Source organism: Coloeus monedula (genome assembly GCF_965178545.1).
Source record: "Coloeus monedula genome assembly, chromosome: 22".
NCBI classification, from domain to species: domain Eukaryota; kingdom Metazoa; phylum Chordata; class Aves; order Passeriformes; family Corvidae; genus Coloeus; species Coloeus monedula.
The window spans coordinates 2232178-2246638 of record NC_138802.1 but is presented as its reverse complement, the minus strand read 5'-3'; the positions used below and the strand labels follow the sequence as shown (position 1 = coordinate 2246638).

Below are 14461 nucleotides of genomic sequence, written 5' to 3'. Positions count from 1 at the left end.
AAATCCCAGGCCTCCACCATGTGCTCCCTGTGTTACCTTTCTTCCAGCTGAACCTGGTGTTCCCCAGGATCCAATACTCATGGTCATCAAAGTGGATTTCTCCATGGGGTGGGAAGAAGGCGTGAGCCAGTTCCCCCGTGGTGCCATCGAAGCAGTGGTGGGTCAGGGACTCCAGGCAGTCCGTGTGGTTGATGGAGTAGAAACCTGTGGAAAAAGCAGCAGGTTGAGGGGTATCCAGCAGCATCAGCCTGCCAGGAAGCCCCTGGATCACTGGAAAGGTCTCTGGTGGGATCCCAGGTTTTTGCCAACCTCCAGAGCCACAAAATGAAGGATAAATGCAAAGCATTTCTCAGGGCTGACAGCAACACTCAGCCCTGTGCTGACCCTGGATTTAGAGCTGCTCCAGTGAATTTGTTTTCCAGTGGGGAATGCTGAGCTCCTTTTGCAACACCCTGTGGAAATTATCTTTTTGAGGGAGAGGCTGGACAGAGCTGATAACCCCTGGATTGCTCCATTTTGAACATAAATAAGCAGATGCTTTGGAGTCATAGCTGCAGCAGGATCACAGTGGATCCTGAATCCCTGGAATTGGGCACTGGGAGCTCCAGGTGGTGGCAGGACAGAGTCCTGGGAGGAACATCACGTCCTGCAGCACCAGAGGGGAACGTGTTGCAAAATGAGGGTGAATCTGCCGGCTGTGCCCTTGGCACAGGGAATCTGTGCTTCACACACAGAAATCCCAGACAGAATTGACATCTGGGCTTGAGGCTGAGCAGGAAACACCTCAGCACTGACCTTTTCTAGGCCCCAGGAAAACTCAGGAGCAGCCACAGAGCACTTGAGGGGAAGAGGGAAGGGATGGAGCAATGACTGCGCCAGTGGGATCAGCAAAAGGGAGCCTGAACCCACCAACAGCTGGAATCCTTCACCTGCTCTGTGGCTCTGTGTGACCCTGGGGCTGTCACTCCACCTTCCAACACTCCATTTCACCATCTGTGGAGTAAGAACCTGTGGATTCTTATTTTCCTGTGGCTTTCCCCACCTGTGGGATCCCATCCCAGAATCTGAGGATTCACTCTTGGCAAATGCCTGAAACTTCCCAACCACCATTCACAGAAAGTGTGAATTGTGACATTAATATTTCCTTGAGCAGACAAAAGCAGTTTTTCTCTGCCTGCCCAAAGGCAAAAGGACACCCCAAACCTTATCCAAGAGGCGCTGCTGAGTCCACACAGCACGGGAGGCCTCTCCTGCCTCCCAACTCCTGGATTACACACTGGAATTGCTGGAGTTAGCACACCCCACAGCTCCCTGCCCCAGCTCAGGATCACAGGGGGGGGACTCACCAATTTTGAGGTCACTGGGGAGGTGCCGTGGGACCTCCCTGAAGCTGAACGGGGACACCTCGCTCCACATGCGGAACGCGGCCGCCAGCCCCCGGCGCGTGTCCCTGGCGCTCAGGAGGTTCCTTGGGAAGGACAGGATCCTGCAGGGACACACAGGACAGCCTCAGGAAAACACCCCTGGCTCCTCAAACAGCTGGAGGCTCTCCAGGGCTGCTTCAATCAAGGATTTCTCCAGTGTTTCAAAGCACTCGCTGCAAGAGGTTCGGATCAGGAGTAGCTGGAGCTGGATGTTAATAATATTTAATAAAGCACCCAGAGGGGTGAATAAATTCCTGATATTCTTTACAATCACATGTTCTGGACTAACTCCAGCTTTTGTTCTTCCTCTCCTGCACAGGTTCTCTTGGAAAACTGTTTTTATCCTGATTATGTCCCAGTCTGCTGTGCAGTGTCGCCAGAAGAAGAAAGAGCTGCATTCCAGCAGCAGGGAATTCTTGCTCCTGACCCTTGGGCTCCCACAGATGTGCAGACACTGGTGTGGAATAGTCAGGCAGAACTTCCAAAAGGGTTCCAATGGATGTCAAAGGTTTGATAGGAAAACAAGTTATTTCCTTGGAAAAAATCCATAGGAAAAGGAGTTATTTCCTTTGAAAAAAATTCTAATCCCTCAGGATAGAGACTCAGAAGAGGTTTTTGCTTAGGCCACAGGGAAAACTCTGGGAAAACTCCTGGTAAAAGCTGGGAGAAGCCCTGCTTGGACCATGGAAATGCACGGGTGGCTCCTAGGAACTTACCTCGTCCCACAGGAAGATCTGCATTCAGGGAATTGCCTCAAGTGGAGCAATTGGGAAAAGCTGGGCATATTCTCTATCCCCTCTGGATGTTTTTTAGCTATGCTGATTATGTTCTCCCCTCGTCCCAGCACATCCTAAAGGGAGCAGAAGGTTTCGTATCAAGCCAGGCTGTTCATGAGGGCAAACCTGGGCAATGAAGGCTCTCACGAGGCTGAGCCTGTTTGGGATGAGCACAAGGGGAAGGAGCAGAGCCTTCCCTCACCACGGGACTGTCAGCAAGGGCTTTTCATTGTTTATTTGTCAGCAGGCACAGTGAGAGAGATTCCTAAAATCCCTCGGCACTGAGAGCCCTGAAATCACAGAAATCCTGGGGTCACATTCCACCAGTGATCTCCCTCGGCGCGGATTTCGGTTCATACAGAGCTCTTAAAAAACCACCAGGATGACAGAACTAATCCTCAATCACAACCTTCTGAGGGAGGTCCCTGTTGTGGGGAGTCTGAATCTTCCCTGAGCAGTTCCACTCCAGTGAGAGGTGCAGCATTTGTCGAAATATTCCTGCTGTGGAGTGGCTTTAGCAGCTCTCCCTGCCCTGGCACACGGCTCAGCAAAAGCCCCAGGGCCAAGATCCAAAGCCACTGGATACAGCAGGAAAAGCTCAGGCCCCAGGATCACTTTTGGGGCTCATTCCAGGCCTTACTTGTAGGTGAGGTTGAAGTGGTCCCACTTGAGGTGCCCCGGGGTGATCGTGTAGCGTCTGCTCCGCGCCGGGGGCCGAGGAGGAGCTGGGATGTGCAGGGCTGAGACATCTTCCTTAAAGACAAAACAGGAGGTTGGAGGAGATGGGAGAGACTCCAGGACGGTGTAGAATAAAAACTGTGTGAAACAGGACACCTGGGGGCTGGGGAGCACTGCTGGTTCTGCCTTGGGGGTATGCAAGGGATGAGACTGGTCCTGCATCATCCCAAAACAGCCACTCTCCTCCTGGAGAGCAGAACTGAGGCCTCAGGAGGCTCCTGGCCACTCTGCCTGGAAAGTTTTCATTTCCTCCTCTCTTTGCCACAGAAGAAATGTAAATCTGGAGAAATGACTAAAACAGGCAACTCTTTGTGCAGGGAGCTCTTTCAGAGAGCTGTGCTGTGCATCTGAAATGCCTTCAAAGTAAACAGGAGCCCTGGAAACCCTGGAGTGCCTTTAAAGCATCGAACAGCAAAAGCCATCACATTTTGTGACACGTCTGACTCCAGCTAGAAAAGCCTTTTAGTACCTGGAGGGAAATGAATGGGACCCAACAGGGTTTTCTGGAAGTCTTCCAGCTCTGTCTCCCCTTTTTGGGGCTGAGACACTGAAAATCTCTGGGCTCCAGAGGCACCAAGAGCCACAGACAGTGGCCATGGTACAGAAGCTGCACCACGAGAGTCTGTCCGGCCTCACAGCACATTCCACAGGCAGCAAGAGCTGTCTCCAGTTTCCTCATGGAAGAACTGAGGCCCTGGGAGCCAAAACAGCACATCCCTGCTGTCACAGCAAGGCAGGGGCGAGACAAGAGGCCTGAGGGGACAGCTCCTGGTCCTGCCCGAAGCACGAGCACCTTTCCATGGCTTCAACAGGCTGGGGCAGCTCCCAGCAGGAAACCTTCTCCTGCTCATGTCTGACAGCCCCATTTCCTTCCATCCTGACCTCATCTCAGCACCTTTCTTTCATACAAGGACAGATTTCAGTGTTCCCTGCAGCTGGCTCACCCTCAGAAACCAGCACCACCTTTTAAGGACCAGGATGGTGACAGAGCTGGGAGCCAACACCTCCCTGCTGGCTGCAGATTTTGGCAGGGTTTGGATCCCATTTTTTGGTTCATTCAGCTCCAGGCCTTGCCCTTTCCTCCCTGGGCACGTGGGATGTGGGTCACTGGCTGCTGTCCCTCTCCCTTCACCCCCAGAGGGTTTTAGCTCTGATTCTACTCTGACAATGCCATTTTTTTGGGCTAAGAAAGGAAAATTCTGCCTCCTTTTGAGCAGCACAGGCAAGGTGGAGGATCTGCCGGAGCTGCAAGAGGAGCCAGGAGGAGATTAGCTCATAATTACAGCGTAATAAGGTATTTTCCCCTTTTATTTTTCTCGAAGTTCTTTCAAGTAGAGGAGAATTATGCAAATCCTCCCTTTGTTGTTTTCTCCAGGATCCGTGCCAGGATTGGGGCTGGTTACACATTTATCCTGGCATCAGGATTACTGGGAATTCTGTCAGTCTCCAGAAGACTCTGACTCAGGAGTTGTTAACTTCACACTGGGGTGAGCGAGGTGTTAAAGCTCCTCAGGGTTTCTCTGTCCTTGTGCTGGATGTTCTGGCAAAGCTGGGGCACTCTGGATTTGCAACCCAGCCTCTACAACCCACCGACCCCACAGCTGGTGCCATTCCCAGTTTCTGGGGCACAGGGAGCAGCAGCACAGCCCAGTTTGTCTCCTCTGGCTGTTAAATCCCTCCAGCACAGGGGGAATCCTGAGCTCTCCCAGTCCCCTGGGACAACTCCAGCCAGATGGAGCCTGCTGGCTTCTCCTTCTGCAAGGAAAACTGCAGCCCCAAGGGAGGAAAACGATTTCTTTTCTACAACCACTGAGCATAAAAGCTTAAAGCCATTAGTGCTGAACGGACAAAGGGGAGAAATTAAAATAATGTCTCAGTTGTCCTCAAAATCCAAACCAAGGAGATCAGAGCATCAGCCACTGACCTGTGGGATCCAGGGAGGTGCCGAGGGTCGAGTTCTTTGCTCAAACCTGGGCTCTGCTCTCCTCCAGGCTCTGTTTTAGCCATCACTGGCACAACAAAGATGCTTTTAATTAACAGAAAGTGTCGCCAAATGAATGGGGGAAGGGTGGGGAACCACCCGAAGGCTGCAGCTCAGGCCTGGGGGTCAAACAGCAGCGCAGTGACCCAGTTAAAAATCCCCAGCACAATCAAAGGATCTGGCTGGGTGCCAAAGAGCCAAGATTTTGGGGATATATGGAACTGAAAAGGTCAGACACCCCCAGGAAGAAACCCAGTGAGCTGTGGGTTAAGGTCTCAAATACTCCAAATGTTTGGGAGATACTGGAAGGAGAGTATTAAATTCTCTCTCTCAACAACGTAGATATTAAAAATATATATAAATTCTATCTACATATAAAAATAATAGAAATAATATATAAAAATATATAAAGATAAATTATAGATGTAATATAATGATATATAATAGAAATTATATATAAAAATAATACAAGTTTTCTAGAAAACTAATATGAATTTTATATTAAAATAGGATAAATTTGTTAAAAATTATCTTAAAATAAGATCAATTTTATATAAAAAGATCAATTTTATATAAAAAAATCAAATTTATATTAAAATAAGATAAATGTTATAATAAAATAAATTTTATAATAAAATAATACCAGTCATATATATATAACAATATTAATTATATATATAAAAATAAATGAAAAATTTAAAAATACATACATATATAAAGGGAGACACTGGCCAACAGCCCTGCTCTGAATTATTCACCCTGTGCACTCAAACCTCCAGTAATTTACTTCACTGAACTGTAATGACTGTAATTAATTCCCTTCTCCCTCCCAGCCATGCAGTTCCCCTCAAGCCAAACAGACACATCACTCTGAATTAGGACCAATTAATAACAGCCTGAGCATGTGATGCAAATGAAGGGGGTAATGCCAGGATGTTCATACACACAAAAACCAGGAGAGGATGTACCTAAAGATTCTTTTTTTAGATAAAATTCAAGGCTAAAATTAAGCTAAAGGAAAAAGTGAAGATCAACTTGTGAGAGTCCCAGAGCTTTGCCATGGTCACCTCTGGATTCAGTGTCCCAGCACATCCTGCCCAGGGATGGACCCCAAAACAGAGGCAGCCGAGAGTTCTGGAGGTCCCAGCTTAGCCCCCACACCACAAACCCTGGAGTGCAGGGAAGCTCAGCTCAGCTCAGCACAGAAATCCCAATCCAGGCAATGCCACATCAGCCTGAGCTGGGGAAGTGGGGAATCCACAGGAGCAGCCAAAGCTCCGAGGGAAAACCACCCCAACCTTGTGTGAGTTCCCTGTTTGCTTGTCCCAGGCTGCACACACAGCTCCAACCCCCTGATTCCTCTGGGATGCACAATTATCTTCTGGGATCCTTTGCAAGAAGAGGGGGCTCAAACAGCCCTAAACACATCTTGTTGCCTTCTCAGACATTTATCTATTTAGATCTTTTCAATCTATAGATCCATTTATCTACTGACATCTATTTCTCTATTCAGATCCATTTATCTATAGATCTGTTTAGGTCTACCCCTCTATTTAGATTTATTTAGAGATTTATTCAGATCGATTGATCTATTTAGATATTTACATATTTATCTCTTTATTTAGATTAGATCTTTAGATATTTATCTCTTTAGATATTTATCTCTTTAGATCCCAGCCTCTAACTGCAACACACAATCACCTCTATTTGACACCCCACACCCTACTCCCCTCCCAGGCGTTTGAGAAGCAGATCCCTTCTCCTCACCTGAATTTCCTGAACTGCAGCTCCAGCTGGATATTCCACAACCACCAGCAAAGCCAGCGCAGGGAACAGACACAAAAATCCCACCGTGGTTCTCCAGCCACTGCTCTTCTTGTCCAGGGACAGGGAGCTTTTCCTTCTGCCTGCAGAAAGTTGTTCTGCCTGATCCATGTCGTCCTTTAGGAGTTTTTGGAAGGAGATGGGACAGGCACTCAAGACATTCCCTGCACAGAATGCATCTGTAATCCTTGAGCTCACATTTGGAGCGTTTGTGAGTAGCCCTGCAGCTACTGCCAGAGCTGTGCAGAACCAGTGGAGTTTCAAAAAGCTCTAAAAAAAAATTAAAAAAAAAAAATAGAAAAAGGAAAAAAAAAAGTAGACTTTACATTAAGCCTCTTTCCAATGTGCCAAAGATTCTCTCAGGCTCTGCCAAGTGGGATCATGTTACTGCAGCTGAAAGTTGGGCTGGCGGAGCAACAGCAGCAAAGTGAAACAAGCTGGGGTGGACATGAACTCTTCTCTTTAACTGTGTCATCAACAGAGGGCAAATCTGCAGTTGTCAGCTTTATGGAATGAAAAAAAAAACCCAAAAAGCCCAGGGGAGGGGGCAGCAAGAGGAATCCAGAAGGGCAACATCACCCCCTTGGAATGTGTCACTGGGGATGCTCAGAGTCATTTGTCACGGGCTGTCCTCGGGAGCGGATGGAAAATGAGATGCTGGAGAGCAGGCTGGGCTTGTCTGCTTGGGAAACTGCTCAGGGAGTTACAAACTCACACAAAAGTAAACACCAGCCCCTCTTCCATCAAACTTGGCTGGGGATCTGCACGTTTCTGGTGTAATTGGGTTATCAAGTGTTTTCGGAATCACGCTGATTTTGGGTCCCAAAGACTGGCTTGGAGGGGTTTGTCAGCTTGTCTTAAGCTGGGAGGTTCTTTGAGGCATCTCCAGGCACGAATCAATTCAGGACTTTTTGAAAAAGCTTCCTCAGAAACTCTCAGGTTTTCAGAGACTGCTGCACTTTTCTGTCTGGTCCTGAGGAGAGGTGAACTCAACCCCAGTTCTGCCCAGGCAGAGGAAAAGAACTCTGCAAGCTCCCAGTTCCACCAGCAAATGCCAGGGAGGGGGAAGGTCATGTAAAAATTCCTTGGGGGCATTTGAAAGGGTTCAGAAAAGCCTTGTAATTTTAATAATGAAAAAATGCTTTAATTGGAATATTTTCCACCCTAGTTCATAATCAAGCCTGCAGCATTTTATAAGTTTCATGTATTTTCAGACTAAAGTCAGCCTGGAGCTTTTAAACAACTCAGGATAAATAAGGCCAGGGAGTCTGGGTGTACAATTTCATGAACATTTTCCTTTTCAGTTCTCACCACGAAAAACCACCACAAAGTGCAGCGGTCGTCCAGACCCCAGGAAAAGGACAGGATAAGGAGTAACAGGCAAGGAAGCAATGGATAGGATTACAAAGGGAAGCTGGAAGCAGGAGGAAGAGCACAAAGCCAGGGTCCAGGGCTCTCCCTCCTGTGGAATTGGCTCCCCTCAGCTGCTTGCTGCAGCTTTCTAGGGATGGTTCCTCCTTCCCCAGCAGCACCACTGGCAGAAGGAATGTGCCTGTGCATGACTGAAAAAATCCTTCATCTGGAGCTCCAGGGAGAGATGCAAATGCAGCCCCATTTGTGGTTTGAGCTGCAATCACAGCACAAAGGGAGAAACTCAACTGATCAGTGCCCTGAGTCCCCGAACTCTCAAAGTTTCTTTTAGAGCCTGCAGATGAGAACAGAAAGGCTGATTGAGAGGGGAGTCTTGAAGGAAAAACCTGCCTTGGAATGGGGCTCCAAACCTCCAGCCAAGAGCTCTTCTCCAGTAAGGCAGCACTGGCTTGAAAGAAAAATATTGTTATCAAACACAGAGCTGGAAGAACATTGAGTTTCAGTCACGGAACAGCTTTAAGTGCCTCTGCCTCTCCCAGAGCCAGCAAGACTCAGCAGTGCTCGAGGGAGATTTTAATTTATGCTCTGCACACCCACCTCTCCTCCTGCCAGAGCATCCCGGTCCCTGGGGGCAGTTCAATGTCCCCCAGTCCTGACCCAGGGCAGGGCTTTGTCCTGCACCTTGGACAGGCTCAGAGCCCAGCTCTGGGCAGGTGAAGAGACTTGCCCGAGGTCGCTGTGGAATCTGGCAGATCGGGAACCTGAAACCCTCCAAGCACCCACTCACTGCCTCATTTTTGTGAAGGGGAGCACGGGAGCCTGAGCTTTGAAGCAGAGATTGGGGACTCACACAAGCACAGCCTGAGGGGACCAAGAATTTCCTTCATAACGTAAAGAAAGTTAAAGTTTATGTAAAATCCATCTCAGCACAGCCCCTTGCAAAGCGAGTGCACAGAGCTTTAGTAAAACGCGTTTTTAGCACCTCACTGTTTCTGAAAACTTCTCCATGCAGCTACTAAAGGTTAGCACAGCCAAGAAAACCCTTTTCCATGAGTCACTGAACGATTCTGAATGGGAAGAGACCACGCTGCACACGATCTCTTTTATCTTGTGCTGGCTGAATGGGAGTCTTGGGCTGCAGAGATGATCCACGACCCCTGCGACATTTTAGGATCCCGCTCCCCTGTCAGGTTATCCCTGGATGGGTCAGCAGTGAGAGCAGGGTTTCTTGGAAAGCACTTTGCTTTCTCTCCCCTCATGCTGAGCATGCACTGTGCCCGTCCACACTGAAATTCAGCACACCCAACCCCACCAAACCCCTGGCTGCAGAGCGCTCTCAAAATGATTCAAGTTTAAGCCAAATATTTGCTGAGAAACCAGCTCAGCAGTAAGGCCAAGACAAACCTCAGTTTTTAGGGCAATGAGAGTCAGATGAGGAGAGCTCCTCTGCTGAGGCACTCAGGACTCCCCAGATGCAGCTGGTGGAGCTAAAGGAGCCTCAGGATCTCCTTGCTGTGCCCACCAGCAATACCTACCCCTGATAAAGTCCCTGCACCTCTGGAGCCAGCAGGGCACAGAACCCTCAGCTGGAAATACTCCCCACACTTTACCAGGCAGCTGCTGCTGCAGCTCCAGAGTTCTGCTGAGTTTTAGAGGTTCTGGAGTGCAGATATTTGGTTTGGACTCCAGGCAGGATCTGTCATCCTGACTATATTTGGACAGCAGAAACATTCCTGGCGTTGGTTTGTGTCTCTGAGCAGTGGAACACATGACACTGAGGGAATCCATACGGTGTAATGGGGAAAGGGGAGCGAGGCAGGGCATGGAACTGACTCTGCTTTGTCCTCCCTGCGAGCAGCAGGACCTGGATTCTCCATTGTAGGGAGCTGGGATTTTCCAAGCCAACATCCAGGGATGCACATCCCGAGCTCTGGGAAGCAGCAGGCTCCAAACAGCTGTCAGGAGGGAAGGAATGTTGCATAAAACCCACAATGGGCAACGAGGGGCCGTGGAGAACATAAAGCACGGGCTCATTTGCACAACACGATGCACTCCCCTTGTTCAATCACCTCAGCCTGGCTTTGCTCTTTTCACTCATTTGCTGAAATGTTTGGTTTAAAGCAGGGCTGTGCATTAACACACAACACATGGCTCCCTTCCCCAGGGCAGCCTTTAGCTCAAAATTAAATATTTTTTCACCTCTATGGATTATTCTTAGCATTTCTCTCCTTTCCTTTGTTCAGCCTCCACGAAATGTTATTTTCAGCACTATTTCCAGTATCTCCACTCCATTTCTCAGGACACTGGCATTGCTTCATCCCAGCCCCCAAAACAACACAAAACCAATCTATGACAACAAATATTACAACAAAACCTGCGCTAAGAGATGCATCAAGAGAACAACCACCAAGGAACCTCACCTCTCAGGAAACCTCTTTATTTATTCAGGGCTAAGAGCCTGTTATTCATCACTGGAACAAAACACTCCCATCAGCTTCCCCTGCTGGGATTTGGGAAATCTGCACGGAGGTGGGGAAAGGAGAAGGACTCAATATCTGATGGCTCAAGGCACCAGGAGCGAGATTTTCATCTGCAGGGCACTGCTCCAAAGCCAGGCCACAGGGAATGTGATTTACCACAGAGCAGCTCCTCGGTGGCCCATGTGAAAGGAATCAGGAAACCCTCACAGCCCTTCCTTTAAAAAGCACTTACAGATTTAGCCCTTCAGCTCCCAACTTGGGGGGAAAAGAAAACAAAACCAACAACCCAACATTCTTGCGTGGTTCCTGTGGGAATGGCACTGAAAATTTGTGCTTTTTCTGTGGGTTGTAGGCTAAAAAAAGGGTTTTGTGTGCTCTAACAGGGAGCAATGCTCCCGAGGGAGGGGGAGAACAGGAATGTTTGGGGCCTGAAGAGAATTCTCCCACTTTCTGTCCTGCAGCCCCTCGTGATCAGCATCTGCTGATGTTCCTAGAAAAATCCATGCTCTGATGAATAACAAATGAGCTGAAAACAGCTCCAGCTGGCAAGGAAAAAGGAATATTTTGCTTAACTGTCAGTTTGAGCTGCTGCTCACAGAAGGGCCTGCACTGGCCTGACCTCGCATTACACGGAGCCCTGACCCCAGGCAGGAGCTCAGCACTGCAGTCCTGGCCACGCAGGGAGCAGAATTTCAGGGATAAAATCAGGGAGAAAGGTTTCTCAAACCACAGATAACAAAGTGAATCCACACTGAACTAAGAACTGCTTCCCTGGGTGGGGATATTTTTGTCGCTGGTGGGATGTATTAATAAGCTGTTATTAATATTATTAATCCATTTGTGGGTGGACCAATGCTCCTGGAATCCTGGGAGCAGCACTGATTAATGGGAACATAAAGGAGAGATGGGTTCTTTACCTGACTCTGCCTTTTAACTATTTCCCTTCTCTCTACTCCCTCAGTGCCTGTAAAACACAGAATTTTGGCCACACTTCCAAACAAAAGATTTAGAAAATTCTTGTGCCAAGTATGAGTATGAGCTGACCTGTTAAAATTGAAGTTGTACACCAGAAAAACTTGGGAATATTGAAGGCCCAGAGACACATCCAGGAGATGGCAGAAGCTCCAGGAACTCCTTTGCAGAGGACACATCCAAGCCTCCTTTTTGGGAGACCAGCTGGTCACAAACATCAAGCAGAAAGCTGCTCATTACCCACACTAATTAACCAATGATGGTATTTGCCTTTAAAGGAGCATTTCCCACTGCTCTGGCATCTCCTTCCCTCCCTGCAGCAGCAGGAACAACTTCCCTGTTCCTATAACCAGCAAGAAATCCAAAACCCAGCAAGAAATCCAATAGGAAATGGGTAGAAAATGATAAAAAGATCTTCCCCCACCTCTCCTGTCTCACGAGCTCTCAGCAGATTTGACACAGGTTTATCAAGGAAGATAAACCAGAACTTCCCTCTCCCTTCCAAAGCCTGAGCTGAGCCCAGTGTGGGGGGCAAAGTTTGCCAAAAACATTCTTGGCACAAAGGGGCACCTGCTGCCTTCTGCCACCTCTTGAGTTGAAAACAGATAAAACATAAAATTGAGGGGAGCTCTTCCCTTCCTTCAAAATCTGTTTTCATTAGCCAGGAAAGGAAAAAAAAATCACTTTTAAACAACTTCAATTTCCTGCAACAGCTGCACAGCTTGGAAGTCAAAGGCTGCACTCTTGCTACAATTTTTTTTCCTTTAGGGAAAAGAATCACTTGGAAGCCTCTCTTCATTTAGCACCCAAAGAAACCATCTTAAAAAAATTAAGCAGATGCTCCATGTTGTTTTTCCTGAATAAAAGGACACCTTTGGAATGAGAGATGAGAATTGCACAACAGATATTGAACATTTTGCCACCTCTGTCCCCTCTCCCCTGGTGCCAGCACAAATACAACACACATGGTGAAATATCCTTCAGCATTTTGGACTTATGGGGAGGCTTGTGAATTAATTATTCTTTAAAAAATGCTTAGCATGGGGCTGGGGTAATAAATAGTCTGCAAAATGATTCCCTTGTACCAAAAAGTGGTGGATAAAAGCAGCTCTTACAGGATGAAGTTGGCTCAGATTTGTACTTTTTGAGAGCAGCCTTTGCAGAGCACTTTTGTTTTGCTGCCCCAGCAAAGAATTTGGGGAAATTTCTGACTTATTCCAAAGGGATTCCCATCAGCATGAACTTCTGGGAAAGAATGAGAACCTGCACCTCTGGTTTTTACACCAAAGTTGATTCTGAAATTCAGCTTTATGTTATTTGGGTGTTAAGTACGACCCAAGCAAATAATTTAGGGGTTAAATCTGATCCATTTTCACAGATTTAAAAAAACCCCACCTATTGAAACTGTAACAAGCTCAAGTGAATATTTTGGTAAGTATTATCTCTAGGAGGAAAGAACTGGTGAAATAACTTTCTCAATACACCACAGGGTTGTAAGTAATAAATATTCCCATAACCACCACACATTCCACACAGTTCAACATATCTTGAAAAGATTTGCCACCTCTTTGCTAACGAACAAAGGGAGCAGAGGAACACAGGAATCAGGGTTTTTTTTGTTTTGTTTGTTTAAATATTGCTTCCAATACGTAACAAACAGGAGGTTTGGGCATCATTGTGTCACCAGAGATACCCCCCACACAAAGAGCCACACTTCCACCAAAATTTACTTTACAGGATGACTCAGTGGATAATAATTCTTCACTCAGTTGGAAAACAGTACAGCTGAATCCAGAGTGCAGCTACTGTTTGTACATTCATTTTTAATGCTCAGGAAAATATATACTTTTATTTTATTAAGTTTTGCTGCAAAACAAAGAAACAAAAATGAAATCCCTTTTTTTCCCCCCCTCCCCCCATATCTTAATTATTACTATTTATTTTCTTTACACTTTGATTGGAGTATTTAACACCTGCCTTTGGCATTATGGATAGAAAGCTCAGGAGTCTCTGAACACACGGTTGTGCCAAAAAAAGAAAAAATAAAATAAAATATGGAAGAAGAAGAGGAAGAGTGTCACTTAGAGGTCAGAAATATTTGTTGTAACAGATTTTCTCCAATCAGTGTTCACTACTTTTTCTCTAAGGCACACGCTCTGTCTTTAGGACCTCCTGACATCCAGGTTTGCCTCTCGGTGCTGTTGTTGAGCCCCAAGGGTTCAGAGGGGGCTGATTTGGGACATCACCTCCCTGTCCCTGACATCTGGGAGAGCTGATCCCCGGGATCTCCTCAGGAATTGAGTGGGAGCTCCCAACAGTCCTGGAGCTGGATGCCTCTGGAGCATCTCCTGGGGAATCTGTTCAGCTCTGCTCTGCAAGTGTGGCTGGGTCAGTGGTGGTGGTGGATGAGCAGCACAGGTGAGGGGCTGTCCCCTCCCTGGGACACCACGGCAGAGGGGCCTCCTCCTCCTCCTCCTCCTCCTCCTCCCCCCAGCACATCCCTTCTGTGCTTCCCTCTCTTTTTTCCAGGGAGCCAAACCCCTCAGAGCGTGACAGAGGGGAAGCAGAGGAGGACGTGGGGCCGGGGGGAGCGAAGCCTCCTCAGACAAAGATCTGGATCCTCTCTCGGATGGCCTGGCGGCAGATGGGGCACACGGTGAGGGCGGAGCTGCAGTCTGGGCATGAGCCGTGGCCACACTGGAACACCAGCTTGATCTGGTCGTCGATGCAGATGGGGCAGGTGATCCTCTCCTCCATCTGCCGGTAGCGGCTCTGCAGCTCCTCCATCAGCTTCCTCTGCTCCGTGGACTCGGAGCTGGGGCTGCACTCCACCTCTGTGCTGTCTGTGGGCAGAGCACGGGGTCAGAGCAGGGTTAACCACGGGGTTCTGCCCCT

The 14461-nt window shown here is 47.9% G+C and overlaps 1 protein-coding gene across 1 annotated transcript in view; it reads right to left on the bottom strand.

Annotated features, from left to right (window-relative positions):
• Window positions 1-14461, bottom strand: part of LOC309581114 (E3 ubiquitin-protein ligase MIB2-like) — a gene marked incomplete at its 3' end in the record, with an annotated part of 55058 nt that overhangs the window by 2713 nt on the left and 37884 nt on the right. The window contains 5 exon segments of the mRNA XM_082295553.1: window positions 37-204; window positions 1347-1486; window positions 2841-2953; window positions 6687-6876; window positions 6878-7013. Coding sequence (XP_082151679.1) covers window positions 37-204; window positions 1347-1486; window positions 2841-2953; window positions 6687-6876; window positions 6878-7013 — 747 coding nt within the window.